At 39.3% G+C, this 16,735-nt stretch overlaps 1 protein-coding gene across 2 annotated transcripts; it reads right to left on the minus strand.

Annotated features, from left to right (window-relative positions):
* Nucleotides 1-4,368: 4,368 nt before the first annotated feature.
* Nucleotides 4,369-5,859, minus strand: LOC149176008 (17.4 kDa class III heat shock protein-like). Of its 2 annotated transcripts, XM_089423004.1 has the most exons (3): nt 5,708-5,859; nt 4,985-5,431; nt 4,369-4,895 (listed from the first exon to the last, which is right to left on the minus strand). In XM_089423004.1, exons 2-3 carry the CDS (start codon nt 5,366-5,368, stop codon nt 4,632-4,634), a joined length of 648 nt encoding a protein of 215 aa, XP_089279130.1. In that variant the 5' UTR covers nt 5,369-5,431; nt 5,708-5,859; the 3' UTR covers nt 4,369-4,631. The 2 variants fall into 2 exon arrangements, with proteins under 2 accessions (XP_089279130.1, XP_089279129.1); XM_089423003.1 differs by lacking the exon at nt 5,708-5,859 and having other exon boundaries at nt 4,985-5,621.
* Nucleotides 5,860-16,735: the final 10,876 nt, after the last annotated feature.

A 16,735-nucleotide genomic window follows, 5' to 3' on the forward strand; every position in this document is an offset into this window, starting at 1 on the left:
CAGGTTCTCTTTGGAGATGACGGATTAAGAAAATAAGAAAAAAATGAAAAGAAAACCTTTGATTCTGAGTCAATATTAAGATATTTTGTGTCAATTTGCTTCCAATGTTTGATGAATGATTTGATTTTCTTCAGCGTGATTAGAAAAGTAGTTTTTTTAATAGTGATCAAAGCATGACGTGAGTTATCTAATTATTTTTTCAAAATTTCCAGTAGTTAATTATTGGGGATGACTAAGTTGCAAAGAGAGCTTTATGTCGATCATATGATTGTTATTGTGTTATACGTCAAGGTGGGAGAAAAAGAAAAGTAAAAGATCAAAATTATGAGAATTTAGCATGAACATTATTTTCATTTTTTGAGTTGTATGATCAACTATTGTTAAGTGAGTGTTCTCATAGTTGACTGTAAAGATGGTTGAAGTACTGGGCTTAGTGGCTTGCTATGTTTGTATTGCTTTGATATATATTTGAAATTATTTAGTGCTGTTCATTTGTCATACTTTGGACATACGTTGGGCGGATATATCTTTTCATTCAAGGAAATGTTTAGGAAAAGTATTATGTTGCTGGAGTTGTGAATTGAGATTTTAAAAAGTTGCTTGGGGCTATTGTGGATATAATAAATTATACTGATAGTTTGGAATGTGCATGAATTTTGCTTTAGAAACATAGGATAGATGTGGTATCTCAAACTCAGAGTGATGCCCGTGGATTCTTGATCTATAACCAATTTCATTCTTTCTCATCTCAGGGATACCGTAGGCATAGAGTAGGTGGAACTTTCTAATTGGGTCTGTAATTACATTTTAATTAAACCGTGGTCACCCCTCTTGGCATGATCTGGTTCTTCTTTCACTAGATGATCACGTTGTCACTATCAAAGTGGCCGTGTTAAATCAAGACTTTCTGTTCTAAAGATCACCTTCGTTGTCCATCGCTGGATGCCATGTGCATGATGGTGTCGCCCAGTGTAAAGACCCCTACAACCCTCTAGACTACGCTTCAAATAAACTTGTGACCAATCTTACAAGTTAATGATTATGAAACTTGCATTTGTCCTATTCTGGGGAGTTTTTAACAAAAAGTAAAAGATAAAAATTATGAGAATTTAGCATGAACATTATTTTCATTTTTTTGAGTTGTATGATCAACTACTGTTAGGTTAGTGTTCTCATAGTTTACTGTAAAGATGGCTAAAGTGATGGCCCTAGTGGCTTGCTATGTTTGTATTGCTTTGACATATATTTGAGATACATCCATATTCATAGCTCCCTTTATGAGCTTATTGTATTTTCACTGAGTATAAATGACTATTCTCAATATAAGGTACTGGTCTTGACATCTTCTCAGACAAGGTCCCAAAAGGGCTTATCTGGGCTCAGATTATGTCCTGGTCTTAACTGAGAAAACTAGCTCTGCTGATTTAAAAGTCCCAAACTTATCTTCCTTTCCCTTGAGGGGAATAACGAAAACCATTATGATGATTGTGAGAGGAGGTCTGATTCATTTAGCCATGAAGGGCTTTTACGTTCTCCAAGGGTGGGCATCTTGGTCTTGATATCTTCTCAGACAAGGTCCCAAAAGGGGTTATCTGTGCTCAGATTATGTCCTGGTCTTAACTGAGAAAACCAGCTCTGCTCATTTAAGGTCCCAAACTTATCTTCCTTTCTCTTGAGAGGAACAATGAAAACCATTATGATCATTGTGAGAGGAGGTCTGCTCCATTTAGCCATGAAGGGCTTTTAGCTCTCCAAGGGTGGGCAAGTGATCACATTTGGATACAAATCCAAATCTCTGTAATTTATATTTAAGTAATTTTATTATTACAAATACGAAAAGGATATATTTTTAATCTCTCTTTCCAGTTATTGAGGTTTAAGACAAAGGTATCAAATCTAACTTTGTGCTTATGCGCATTCTTAACATGGTTGTGATTATGTTGCTTTGGTAGGTAGACATGATTCGGATATGGTTTACAATGGTTGTTTTGGTAGGTACATATGATTGGGTTCTTGGTCAGTATTGGCTATGAATGAGTGAATATGGGATTGGCTATGAAGTTTCTCCATGCTGTCATCATTCTTAAAGAGAATCAGAATTATGCTTTCATCATTGATGGTTCTATGTTTGTGTCTGTGAGAGAGTTCTTGAACTTCAATATCCAGGTGGGAAAAAAATTAATATATGAGTAACATTGTGTCCATAATGTTTTCTAAAGAGCACGCTTTCATCATTCTTACACAATGATGATTTATGTTTTCATCATAGATGGTTCTATGTTCGTGTCTATGAGAATATTTGATTATCCAAAAGATAGAGAACCCATCACTTGACACTCTAATGAAAAGCAAAGCCTATTACTTGTCACTGTAAATTGGTTCTTGCACGATTGAGTTCATCTTTGGTTGTGTTCTTACCAAGTGTGGTAAGTTACATTCTGAGTGGATCCTAAGTATGATATCATTGAAAACATGAATTCCAGTCAAATATATTTAAGGGTATATATACCATCCAAAAAGATGTAAAACTTACAATACAATGCAATTGAAATATATATATATATATATATATATATATATATATATATATCACAAAGTGGGTATATATATATATATATATCACAAAGTGGGTTTATATATTTGTGTGAGAGGCACAATTTTGTTGCGAAGAAATTTGCACTTTTTGGAGTCACTATATGGCAGGGATACATTAATTAAATATTTGTTGATGCATTACATTATGTCACTATATGTGTAACTCGGTTTATAAAAACCTCAACTTTAAAAACTATGTACTTTTCTTGATCCCCGTTTTAGATATATTATTTCACTTGGTCAAATGTAAAGTGATATTCATTTTAAACTTTGAAGTTTTAAGAGAGCTTCGAACTCATTGTAACGTTTCTTTGTAAAAGACTCTGCTTTACTTACTAGTTTGGATGTGAAAGATGCATGTACATGAGGGTAACGGAATGTTGTAAAGGTTACCTAAATTGCCATTGAGTAGGTAGTGGTGTACAAGTACTTGAGCTCTGAACAGTTTAGGGTTGTTGCTAGTTTTGGGTTGTTACAAGTGGGGACATTGTTTAGTTTTGGCATGCTATTGAAGGGTTCTTGCCATATTGTGTGGATATTGAATGGAGCATTGTTCTAAATGTTTGATAACCTACTCTGTTCCATCAGGATTCTTGTAGTTGCTGTGTAAATGTTAATAAGCATTACATCTTTGTTCGTTACACTTTGATGAATATGGATGGTGATGATGTACTTCCCTGTTATGGTTTATGGCATGCTTTTTTATGGTCGCACATCACCGTTGATTCTGGTGTAAAGTCAATAGTGAGTGTTCTTGATTAGATGATTAGCTATGGCCATTAGCTGAGTTAGACCTGCGGTAACGAGATGGCCAATATTATGGGGCATTACGCTTTAAATTTGTAGTTGTTATTGTTGGTGTCATTCTTGCAAATTCCAAAGCCTTAGTTTTTGGTTCTGGTGCTGGAAACATGGGGCACTAGACTCTAGAGCATTTCTTATGCTTGTAAGAAAGGTGTCCTAGTTGGAAGATTAGTGTGGGTGTGATGAACAAGCGACATGTCAAGAAAAACAAATGTCAAGAAAATGGGGGATTAAGCTTTTTGAAGCAAAATTTATCATTATGATTTTGACAAAGTTTACGGACTCCATATTTTTAATCTTTTAGGCAATTTTGAAAGATGAGCGTTTCTTCACTTGTGTTCTTTATTTATTAACTTTATTTATTAAGATTATGGCATCTTCAAAGGCATCATGGGCATGTAGGGCTTCATTGATATATGCGTACATTGCATCATTATAGGGCAAACCATGAACCTAAGAAAATTAACTTCATACTAGGTTAGAGTTTTTCATTATTATGCATCAATGTTCCTAGGAGGGTTTCATGGTATAAGTCATTTCTGATGCAAACCCTAGCTATATCCATATCTATATGATGACAAGCCAAAAATAGTTGATGCGTAATCTAATGTGAGATGAAGTATTCTCATAATAACTCTGGGTTGGAGATACTGCCATAATTCGACAGCAAGAAATCAATCAGCAATATATTCATGTTTCAATACTTTACTTTGTGTATCTTTATATATGTGTTAGAGCTGTGATGGAATCGTAGAAACTAAAAATAATAATTTGTATAATTTTGATTAAGGATTTATTTTATTTTGGGCAATTTATTGACTAAGTTTAGTTTGAATGATTGAATTATTATAATATTTATTATTTTGAACCAAAATACAATTCTTTCAATTTAACATTTCTATCGGCCTCTATTTGCACCTTTTGGGGCAATTGCTAGTTTACTCATTTACGCATCCCAAAACAGAGTACTCATTGCGATCAATTCTTTGTTCCAAATTCAAAAAATAAATTACATCTGACTGACACCAGTGGAAAACTAGACTTCCCACACAGACAGATATCAATTCTTTGTTCCAATTTCAAACAAGAAATCACGTGTGACACCAGTGGAAAACCAGACTTCTCCAAACAAAAAACCGCTTCCATTCCATTGAACAAAAATGGAACAGCACCTGGTTACAGTTGAAGAACAAAGAAACAAAAATGGTTAAGCAAAACGCCTTCCTCTATCGTCAGTTTACGGAAATCTGAATTGTTTTGAACTCCATGGCAGGTGGAATCCTGGGCACAGTAACAGTCAAAACCCCATCCACACACGATGCAGAAATGCCCTCGACATTGGCATCCCCAGGCAGCGTGAATTTCCTGGCAAACTTAGGGCTTCTATTTCTTTCCACTCGCAGATATTTACAGCCCTCCTCATCCTCGACCGCGTCGCGCTTCCGCTTGACTCCCTGGCATTCTATCACCAGCAACGTCTCCTCTTCCACATACACCTTCAAAAAAATAAACCCTCCCTGTCACTAAAATGAAACCCTAATCAAGAAACCCACCCTGCTCACTGGATTTAATTTTCGCCATTTACCTGAATGTCGGACTTGGTAAGGCCCGGAACGTCAGCGCAGAACACATACTCCTTGGGCGTTTCTTCAATGTCCACCGCTACGCCCTTGTTCTCCTCATGGTGATGGCCATCTAACCGCCTGCATTGACTTTTGAGCATCTGCAGCTTACTTTTGAGCATCTGCAGCTTGTCATATAACAGAGGGAGCATCTGCATATCCAGCTTTTCCGGGAAGTACAGACCACGATCCATGTAACTCTTCTCCAGCTTTTCTAGAGTACGATCCAGGTAACTCTTCTCCACGTCTTCTAGAGCACGATCCATGTAACTCTTCTGCAGTTTTTCTATAGCACGATCCATGTAACTCTTCTCCAGCTTTTCCGGGAAGTGCAGACCACGATCCATGTAACTCTTCTCCAGCTTTTCCAGAGCACGATCCAGGTAACTCTTTATCGCTCAAATCTCAATCTGAATTACCAAATTCCATAGAAAATACATTACACTCAACTAATTTCCCAAAAAAAAAACGCCATAAAATTATTCAAACCCTCCTTAAAAGATTCTGCAGACGAAAAATTGCCATAAAGTTATTCAAACCCCCCTAGCTGCCATTAAAAGACTCTACAGAAGCTTAAACCCTGCAACCAAAAATGTTAAACCTTACTAACCAAAAAGGCAAAACCGTGTATATTAGATTTACCTTCTGAAAAGAATAAAATGGATAACAGTGTATATTAGACTTACCCTCTGAAAAGAAATAAAATGGATTACAGGCAGTCACAGTGGATGGGTGAGATTCTTTGCAAATCGATTCCAAACACCAAAACTCTAGAAGCCGGACATCGATCAAGCAAATTCAATTGACAGTTCTGATCCCATCCCTCGTGATATATAGGCACATAGAAACTTCGAGAGGAAAAATTGGAAGAGAGTGGAACGTTCTCGAGCTTTACAATTGGGACGTTTAACTTTTAAGCCATCAATTGAGTTTTGGTTCACCAAAATGTTAAAATTTTAAAAAGTTTTATTATTAAGTTTTTCGGCAATTATAATTTTAAGAAAAGTAATTTAAAAATAAAGTTTGGTAAAAATAATTTATGCTTTTACATGGCGCTGAACAAAATCCAATTTACAATACAAACATTTAACTTTTAAGCCATCAATTTAGCTTTGATTCATCAAAATGTTAAAATTTTAAAAAGCAAAGTTTTATTATTAAGTTTTTAGGCAATTATAATTTTAAGAAAAATGATTTAAAAATAGAGTCTGGTAAAATTAATTTAAATGTGTACAATTGTCTTAAAACTGTTTAGTTTGACTAAAAAAAATTTAAAGAAAAAAAATTAAAGATAAAAGTTTTAGTAAAAATTATTTAAATTGTATAGTTGTCTTAAAAGTGTTTTTGTTTGACTAAGAACTTGTTTCTTTAAATGTAATGGCCCAAGACCCACAGGGAAAAAACTGGACAAGCACCTGCAGCTGGAATAGTTCAATTTAGTTTTGGTTTACCAAATTGTTAAAATTTTAAAAAGGAAAGCTTTATTATTAAGTTTTTCCGCAAGTATAATTTTAAGAAAAATAATTTAAAAATAAAGTTTGGTAAAAATAATCTAAATGTGTATAGTTGTCTTAAAAATGCTTTGTTTGACAATTAACAAAGAAATTTTAAGAAAAAATAAAGTTTGGTAAAAATAATTTAAATTTGTATAGTTGTCTTAAAACTGTTTTTGTTTGACTAAGAATTGGGTTTCTTTAAACGTAATGGCTCAAGACCTAGAGACATCTAGTAGGAGTGAAAGTTTACCCCTTACGAACAACTAGTTGGTTGTCACAACCCTTCACGCATAAATATACTTAGTAAAAAAAAATTTAACTATGGTCTGCATGCTAGCACTCATACTCCTTTATAAGTGGACACACTAAACATTATCATAGGCAACCATATATATATATATATTACGCATTGTCACCATGTACAAACTTATGCGCTTAATCTAATGAACATTTATCAACCTTATACTATATAGGGTTCACCATAATACTGTTATAAATTCGCATACAAGTAATGGCTTTTACTGTTGCATAGTGGTGTTAAGCTGTGTTAAACTTCAAAGTACCATGAGCGTTGACATCTGGACCTAATCCCCTAAACCCTCCCCAGCATACGGAGCATTAGCTGGTCTCGGTTTTCGAAGATCCAGATGCAGGTTTTGGCAGGCTTCTCCACCTACCGCACCGTTTACTATGGTTCTCCGCTGGACAGGTGGAATGGCCGGTACACAAGGCCATGTGACACCTCGGCCTTGGGGCCCTCGGCCTTCCCGCCTCTTCTTCCCGCTTCATTTGGATGTCCCAGATTTCGTTTGGCGATCGAAGGGTGGATATGACTCTAAGGGTTTCACTTCATTACTTAAACCCCGTGAATCAAGGGCAAGGTTCATTCGTTTGCGTTTGCTCCGTCAGTTCGGCTCTCTGCCGCGACTATGGTTTGGTCTTCCCCAGTTTACAGTTTCTCCTACTATCGCTCTAGAGGCCGCAAGGGACCAGCACCGGATTGCTCAGCTCAGGTAATCTCGCATACTGTTACACTGCTAAAGTCCTGCTATTCCATTGAAAGATGCGTTTTGATTATGTTTTTGCTCTTCTTTGCAGGCAAGCACCGGTGGGGTTGCTCAACCCGATCACTGAGTCGAGGTAATGGTTCTCAACAGCTCACTTTCCGGCGGTTACAGGTTGGTTCCCTTACTAATTACTGGTTTAGTTAAAAGGGCTCGGAACCTATCGTTCTGAGCTATACCTACATGCTTATTTCAGACCGTCGAGGCTGCTGGCTTGCACTTGGGTCCGTCGAGGTATTCTCCATGAGAGCCCTCGAGGTTTCATTATGAATGATACATTATTTGTTTGAAGTTCTCTGGAAGTTCGACTTGCAGATGGAAAACAGTGTTCCGACTCTTATTTCCTCATTGGTCATGATAGTTTTCTATAACTGTCGAACTAGGTCTTTAGATCTTTATATAGCTTCCAGCTTTGGCCTGGCCGGAGGCTTACCTTGTAAATGACGGCATCAGGTCCTTGTTATATGCTACTTCTATTTTGCTGTAAATGTATATGGTTTCATAACAGGGTATAATACTTGTTCTTAAAATGGATGACAGACAAGAATTTGTTGTTTTGTTCGTTTTCCCAGAAGGCATAAGCCTTTCATTTAGATATATGTTATATTATTCCTTTTTAATATATGCCCGCTTGGCTTAATGGTGTTCGACTGTCTGTACATTTGTTTATCCTGTACATATGGACGTTGTATAACTCAGCGCTACCGAACTCGTGTTTTTCTTTCGGTTGATATGCAAAAATGGTAGATCTTTATACACAGATCCATATAGGTTGCATGTGCTCCTGTTTTTATCATTTTACTATGGATGCTCTCGGTACCTCGGTACAATGCTATTTCCATTGATTTCTTTAATTTATGCAAGTAATACTGCCCAGAAATATGGGTCTCACGGGTGTGAGGGTTTATACGAGGTTTAGGGTCTACCCTCCAACCTTCGTTCCTCATCCAGGGAATAACTTCACTGTGAGTTTTTATGGAAGAACTGCGACTAAGTCGCATAGGTTCACCTTCAGGGACAAAGTCCCAGGTAGCTATGAGATGTTTTTCTTTTCTTAACTGGTTTTCAGTTTCGTGTTTTATATATCATGAATATGTGTATCTACATGTCGACATGCGCTTTCCTATTCTGTTTCATTAGAGTATTCCGGCTACAGCCGTGACCTTTCTCCGAGATCTGGGTTGGTCCAGACTCGTATCTCAAGGTTTTCCAAAATATACTAATAGTTGTGATTCGGATATTTTCAGTTACATGTTCCTTTACACATAACTATTGTTTATATACTCCATGGTTATTTCTGCCTGTTCATGCTATACACTGCACCTTCGACAGACCTTTAATAAATCATTCAGTCAGTGAATAAACTAACTTAATATTTACAGAGATCTCTCAGATATTCCGTAATTCTAACCCTTCATGTATTTATCAACTGTCAGTCAGTTCCTATACCCGATCTATCAGCAGGTAGCCTTTATCTTACACATTTATGCGATTCCAGGTACACTGGAACAGTACTAAAGAACCATAGCAAGTCTAGTTTAGATACCGTGGTCTTTCTTAAGTCTTACACTTTAATACAAAAGGATTCTGAAGTTAGAAAACCGTACCTGGTTTGACAGAATCACAATCAGATACTCAAGCAGTCACCTGTGCTTCGAGTCTGCTCGTCCACCCAGCCATGAGATCCATCTTCTGACAGAATTCTCTCCCCGGAGCTATCTTGCAGGCCTCAAGCCCTCAACAAGATCTGAGCACCTAGTGCCTAGTTATCTGGTCTCTACCAGACTTAACCAATCTTCTCAGTATGTCCTCTTTTCCTCCTTTTTTGGTCTCTGGAAAAGAATCCTCTTCTGTTTGTCCCAACAGCACAGAACCTCCTCCCTACACCCCAGGAATTTTCCTGTTTGGGAGGGCAGTTCAAATCAGTTATGACAACTGACTTCCTTTCTTTGAAATACACCTCCCAGAGGCTGCCAGCATTTCAAGAAAATATTCCATTTATTTAATAATGTAGTTTATCACAGTTTTTGTTTCTTTTAAAACATAAACAACAACTACTATCATATTGTCTTTTTACTACAGTAAAATCCACATTTACAATCTGCTGGGGGCATTACATCTCCCCCCCCTAAGATTGGACATCGTCCCGATGTCCGTTTCTCTTAAACAAATTCGGGTAAGCCTTTTCAAGGAGTTCCTCATCCTCCCAAGTGGCCTCTTCAGGCCCGTAATGCTGCCACTGCATCTTAGCTTGGATAATAGCCCGTTTTCGCAGCTGCACTTCTCTCCGGTCGAGAATGGTCAGTGGTTCGACCAGAACCTCGCCTTCCGGCTCGACCTGCGAAAGCAACAGATTTAGTTATTCACTGTTTAAGAATAGAACTTATTCATAATGACCAACTTTACTCTTACCCGAATTCCTTGCCATTGAATCACATGTTTGGGATCGTAGACGTATTGTTTTAATACGGAAACATGAAAAACGTTGTGAATCTTAATATGGCTTGGTAGGGCAAGCTGATAGGCTACTGGCCCTACTCTAGCGAGAATTTGGAAAGGTCCAAAATAGCGTGGTGCCAGCTTGGCACACCCACTCCACTGCAAGGCACTTCTTCTGGTTTGAATCCTTACGAAAACGTGGTCTCCGACCTGGAATTCCTTGAACCTTCTCTTTCGGTTGGCGAAACTTTTTTTGTCTGTCCTGAGCAGCCTTTAAATTATTGCGCACCTTTTTCACCATGTCTTCCATCTCTTTGAGCATATCTGGGCCCAATCTTAATCTATCTTCAGGTCCACCCCAACTTGAGGGTGTGCGGCACTTCCGCCCGTACAGTACCTCAAAAGGACTCAACTGTGTTGATGAATGATACCCGTTATTATATGCGAATTCAACCAGATGGAGATAGTCCTCCCACTGGTTTGGCCGCAACATAACACATGCCCTCAGCATATCTTCCACCACCTGGTTTACCCGCTCCGTCTGCCCATCGGTCTGGGGATGATAGGCGGTACTAAAGTTCAGCTGTGTCCCCAGTTCTGCAAACAATGTCCTCCAAAAAGCTGATGTGAACTTAACATCACGGTCCGAGATTATCACCTTCGGAAGTCCATGCAACTTAAACACATTTTGCATGAAGATATGAGCAATTTGCACAACTTTATACGTGGATTGAATCGGTATGAAATGTGCTGCCTTACTTAATTTATCCACTACTACCATAATAGAATCATTGTTTTTCTTTGTTCGGGGCAACCCGGTTATAAAGTCCATGGAAATGATCTCCCATTTCCATTCCGGAATGGGTAAGGGTTGTAGCAACCCTGCTGGATGCATATGTTCTGCCTTAATCTGCTGGCATTCTAGACACCGTGCTAGATATTCAGCCACCTCTTTTTTCATTTTTTGGCCAATAGTATTCTTTCCGAAGTGCGACAACCATTTTCTGGTACCCTGGATGTCCGGTGTAATGGCTGGTATGGAATTCATCCAGAATCAATCTCCGAAGATCATTCCCATTGGGCACATACAACGCCTTATGAAAATACAGCAATCTGGCATCATCTAACTCGTATCCTTGTTGTATTTCCTTGTCAGAAAGCTGTTGTATTTGCTGTTTAATTTGCTGGTATTCAGCATCTTGATCAGCTGCTAATTGTATCTTTTCAAGTAAGGAACTCTGCCATTTACTGACTGAAATTCTGCACACACATTGCACCTTTCGGCTCAAAGCATCAACCACTCTATCCTCGTTTCCCTTCAAATGCTTAATTTCGAAGTCAAACCCACTTAAGAAATCTGCCCAACGAGCTTGTCTCCTATTTAAGGTGGGTTGACTGAAATAGTTCGTCAGGCTGTGATGGTCTGTCAGCAACAGAAATTTTCTCCCTAACAGGTAATGCCTCCACATTTTCAACGCATGAATAACAGCTGTCAATTCCAAGTCGTAAGCAGAGTATTTCTGTTCATGTTCCTTCAATTTCCTTGATTCATATGCAATCACTCTTCCTTCTTGCATTAACACTCCCCCCACACCTTCTTTACTTGCATCAGTACAGACCACGTAATCCTTATTAGGATCAGCTATACTCAAAATAGGTGCGGTGGTGAGTAAGTGTTTGAGCTGCTCAAAACTTCACTGACACTCTGATGTCCACTTAAATATCTTCCCTTTCTTTTGTAAGGAGGTGATAGAGTATACTACCCTTGAAAAGCCTTCCACAAACCTTCTATAATAACCTGCTAGCCCCATGAAGGATCTGATATCTGCCACGTCCTTTGGTATAGGCCACTCCATTATAGTTCTGATTTTTTCAGGGTCCACTGCAATTCCTTCCTTTGAGATCACATGACCCAAATATTGTATTTCCTCCTTGAAGAAATCACACTTACTAAACTTTGCATATAACTGATGTTCCCGCAAAGTTTGCAACACCACTCTAAGATGTTCTTCATGCTCCTCTCTTGATCGGGAGTAAATCAGAATGTCGTCTATGAAGATTAACACAAACTTATCTAAGAACTTGTGAAACACACTGTTCATCAAACACATAAATGTAGCAGGTGCATTGGTCAGACCAAAAGGTAGCACCACGAACTCGTAATGCCCGTACCGCGTTCTAAAAGCTGTTTTTGCGATATCATCCTCCTTAATTCTGATATGATGATAACCAGATCGCAAATCGATCTTAGAGAATACCGTTGCTGCCTTTACCTAGTCGAAAAGTTCATCGATCCGAGGTAAGGGATATTTATTTTTGATCGTGAGCTTATTCAGCTGACGATAATCAATACACATCCGGAAGGTTCCATCCTTCTTTTTGACAGATAACACTGGGGCTCCCCAGGGTGATACGTTGGGACGGATGTAATTCTTGTCTAACAGCTCCTGCAGTTGCTTTTTTAATTCTGTTAGCTCTGGTACGCTCATTCGGTAAGGCGCCCGTGACACAGGTGCCGCTCCCGGAATTAGTTCAATGGTGAAGTCCACATCTCTTTTAGGTGGCAGTCCTGGTACTTCCTCAAGAAATACATCTACAAACTCTTGTACTACTGGAATGTTGTCCAGCACAGCTGTTTTATCCTTCTGATTTGCGTAACCCACCTGAATAGCATAAATTTGACACTTCTTCTTGATGCATTTAGCTAACTGAGATGCTGTAATGGGTCGAATCTGTACGGGATGCTTGATCCCTTGCAGCTCCTGCTGCTCCCCATGGTCGTCCTTATAATAGATGGTTTTCGTCTTGCAATTCACTAGTGACCAGTGTTTTTCCAGCCAATCCATCCCAATCTGGACGTCATATGAACCCAGCAGTAGTATGTTTAAGTCTGCCACTATTGGCTGCCCTGCTATGGTTAAGGAGCATTTATTTATTTTGGCCAAGACTCGCCTCTTGGCTCCCGTAGCTAATTAAACCAGCCACGGATTTCTGAATTTCTCAGATTGTAATTTACGCTGTTCTACTATCTTAGGGCTAACATAACTTAAAGTAGCTCCTGGATCAATAAGAACAGCTAAAGAAATGTTTGAAATTTTACCTTCAAACTCAACCATAGATGGCTGGTACTCTGCTTGGCGGTCCTCCAGGGCTGCATTAATTCTGGGTATGCTACGTGCCACGTCCCCAACGGTTGATGCTTCATGAATTTGGGAGATCTGATATGTCCCCTTTCGCTACGGGTAGTTTTTGACATAGTGAGGTCCTCCACAGCCCCAGCATTGCACTGGAGGTCTGGTTACCCCTTCACTTTCTGACCTAGCAGGCTGTTCATTTACTCTAGATTCACTTGCTAGCCTTGCTCGGGATGCACCTCTTGCTGCAGATCTACTGTTAAATCCTTTACCAGCTCCCTTACCTCCATTGCTGCGCCCTCCCTTGTTGTTTCCAGCCATCCGACTGTTCTTTTTCTCATTCCATCTTTTGTTTGAAGTATCCCCATTCTGCCTATTCTGCTGGTAACAGATCCTTGCCTTTCGAATGGCTTCATCCATGGTTCTAGGATTGTCAAACTCAATCCGTTCTCTTATATATGAAGGTAAACTGCTCACAAACCTTTGAACCTTGGCTTTCTCTTCCTTGATATAAGGTACGTAACGTAGCAGAGAGGTAAAGTGATTAATGAACTCGTCCATAGTCTGCTGCCCCAGTCTTAAATCATGGAACTCTCTTGCTTTCTCATCGTAAAAATGCTCAGTTAGGTACCTTTCTTTGAAGTATTTCTGAAACTTTTCCCAAGTAATGGTTTGTTCACTGACCCCTTTAACGATCTTGATTTCCTCCCACCACAAGGTTGCCTTACCTTGTAGCTGGAAAATGGCCAGCCTTGCTTTCAAGTTGTGGTCATATTCATACAACTGGAAGTATTTATTCATATTTATTAACCATGCCTCTGCTGCCTCTTCCTGTTCGCCATCGAAATGCGGGGGTTTAATCTTCCGGAATTCTCCCTGCAGCTCCAATTTCTAACGTTTTGAGGTTTGCTGTTGTGGCACATTGTCAGAATGATCCTCCTTGTCTTCTGAATTTTCAGGTGCATGCTGAAAGTCTTGCTCCTCTGTTACTCTGTGCTGTTCCGCGCTGGGGTTAGTTGAGGGTGGGTTCTGCCTGTCTGACAAACTCTTCAGGATTCTTTCTTGTTCTACTGTTAAACATGCATTGTCTTCTTGTAAGCGTGCCATCTCATTTTTCAACTCCTGAACAGTTTCAATTATTGCCAGGTTGGTACTTCGTGTTGCCTCACCCAACTGTACCCACAGTTCTGGATTTTCCTGAGGGTTACTGCCATCTCCCTGCATTTTGTTACTTTGCTTTTCTCTTTGGCTTGTCTGCTAGCTTGTTATAATTCTGTGTGTCACCCCTTCATAACAGAACAATAGTTAAGTACTTTTATCAGTTTTTTTTTTTTAAATATACATGGTGTATGCTGCTGCACAGTGAAACATGTCAGATTGAGGCCACAATGTTGTAACTGGGCTCTGATACCAATTTGTCACAACCCTTCACGCATAAATATACTTAGTAAAAAAAAAGTTAACTATGGTCTGCATGCTAGCACTCATACTCCTTTATAAGTGGACACACTAAACATTATCATAGGCAACCATATATATATTACGCATTGTCACCATGTACAAACTTATGCGCTTAATCTAATGAACATTTATCAACCTTATACTATATAGGGTTCACCATAATACTGTTATAAATTCGCATACAAGTATTGGCTTTTACTATTGCATAGTGGTGTTAAGCTGTGTTAAACTTCAAAGTACCATGAGCATTGACATCTGGACCTAATCCCCTAAACCCTCCCCAGCATACGGAGCATTAGCTGGTCTCGGTTTTCGAAGATCCAGATGCAGGTTTTGGCAGGCTTCTCCACCTACCGCACCGTTTACTATGGTTCTCCGCTGGACAGGTGGAATGGCCGGTACACAAGGCCTTGTGACACCTCAGCCTTGGGGCCCTCGGCCTTCCCGCCTCTTCTTCCCGCTTCATTTGGACGTCCCAGATTTTGTTTGGCGATCGAAGGGTGGATATGACTCTAATGGTTTCACTTCATTACTTAAACCCCGTGAATCAAGGGCAAGGTTCATTCGTTTGCGTTTACTCCGTCAGTTCGGCTCTCTGCCGCGACTATGGTTTGGTCTTCCCCAGTTTACAGTTTCACCTGCTACCGCTCTAGAGGCCGCAAGGGACCAGCACCGGATTGCTCAGCTCAGGTAATCTCGCATACTGTTACACTGCTAAAGTCCTGCTATTCCACTAAAAGATGCGTTTTGATTATGTTTTTGCTCTTCTTTGCAGGCAAGCACTGGTGGGGTTGCTCAACCCGATCACTGAGTCGAGGTAATGGTTCTCAACAGCTCACTTTCCGGCGGTTACAGGTTGGTTCCCTTACTAATTACTGGTTTAGTTAAAAGGGCTCGGAACCTATCGTTCTGAGCTATACCTACATGCTTATTTCAGACCGTCGAGGCTGCTGGCTTGCACTTGGGTCCGTCGAGGTATTCTCCATGAGAGCCCTCGAGGTTTCATTATGAATGATACATTATTTGTTTGAAGTTCTCTGGAAGTTCGACTTGCAGATGGAAAACAGTGTTCCGACTCTTATTTCCTCATTGGTCATGATAGTTTTCTATAACTGTCGAACTAGGTCTTTAGATCTTTATATAGCTTCCAGCTTTGGCCTAGCTGGAGGCTTACCTTGTAAATGACGGCATCAGGTCCTTGTTATATGCTACTTCTATTTTGCTGTAAATGTATATGGTTTCATAACAGGGTATAATACTTGTTCTTAAAATGGATGACAGACAGGAACTTGTTGTTTTGTTCGTTTTCCCAGAAGGCATAAGCCTTTCATTTAGATATATGTTATATTATTCCTTTTTAATATATGCCCGCTTGGCTTAATGGTGTTCGACTGTCTATACATTTGTTTATCCTGTACATATGGACGTTGTATAACTCAGCGCTACCGAACTCGTGTTTTTCTTTTGGTTGATATGCAAAAATGGTAGATCTTTATACACAGATTCATATAGGTTGCATGTGGTCCTGTTTTTATCATTTTACTATGGATGCTCTCGGTACCTCGGTACAATGCTATTTCCGTTGATTTCTTTAATTTATGCAAGTAATACTGCCCAGAAATATGGGTCTCACGGGTGTGAGGGTTTATACGAGGTTTAGGGTCTACCCTCCAACCTTCGTTCCTCATCCAGGGAATAACTTCACTGTGAGTTTTTATGGAAGAACTGCGACTAAGTCGCATAGGTTCACCTTCAGGGACAAAGTCCCAGGTAGCTGTGAGATGTTTTTCTTTTCTTAACTGGTTTTCAGTTTCGTGTTTTATATATCATGAATATGTGTATCTACATGTCGACATGCGCTTTCCTATTCTGTTTCATTAGAGTATTCCGGCTACAGCCGTGACCTTTCTCCGAGATCTGGGTTGGTCCAGACTCGTATCTCAAGGTTTTCCAAAATATACTAATAGTTGTGATTCGGATATTTTCAGTTACATGTTCCTTTACACATAACTATTGTTTATATACTCCATGGTTATTTCTGCCTGTTCATGCTATACACTGCACCTTCGACAGACCTTTAATAAATCATTCAGTCAGTGAATAAACTAACTTAATATTTA

This window comes from Pinus tabuliformis, chromosome 4_1 (genome assembly GCF_031772625.1).
Source record: "Pinus tabuliformis cultivar Carrire ecotype Pingquan chromosome 4_1, CPIR1, whole genome shotgun sequence".
NCBI lineage: Eukaryota > Viridiplantae > Streptophyta > Pinopsida > Pinales > Pinaceae > Pinus > Pinus tabuliformis.

Excerpts from the sequence above, each read along its gene's own strand:
- LOC149176008 (XM_089423004.1), bottom strand. The coding sequence starts at position 5,368 with ATGGATCGTGGTCTGCACTTCCCGGAAAAGCTGGAGAAGAGTTACATG. Across the intron at positions 4,896-4,984 it reads TTACCAAGTCCGACATTCAG|GTGTATGTGGAAGAGGAGAC; the intron begins GTAAATGGCGAA and ends ATTTTTTTGAAG.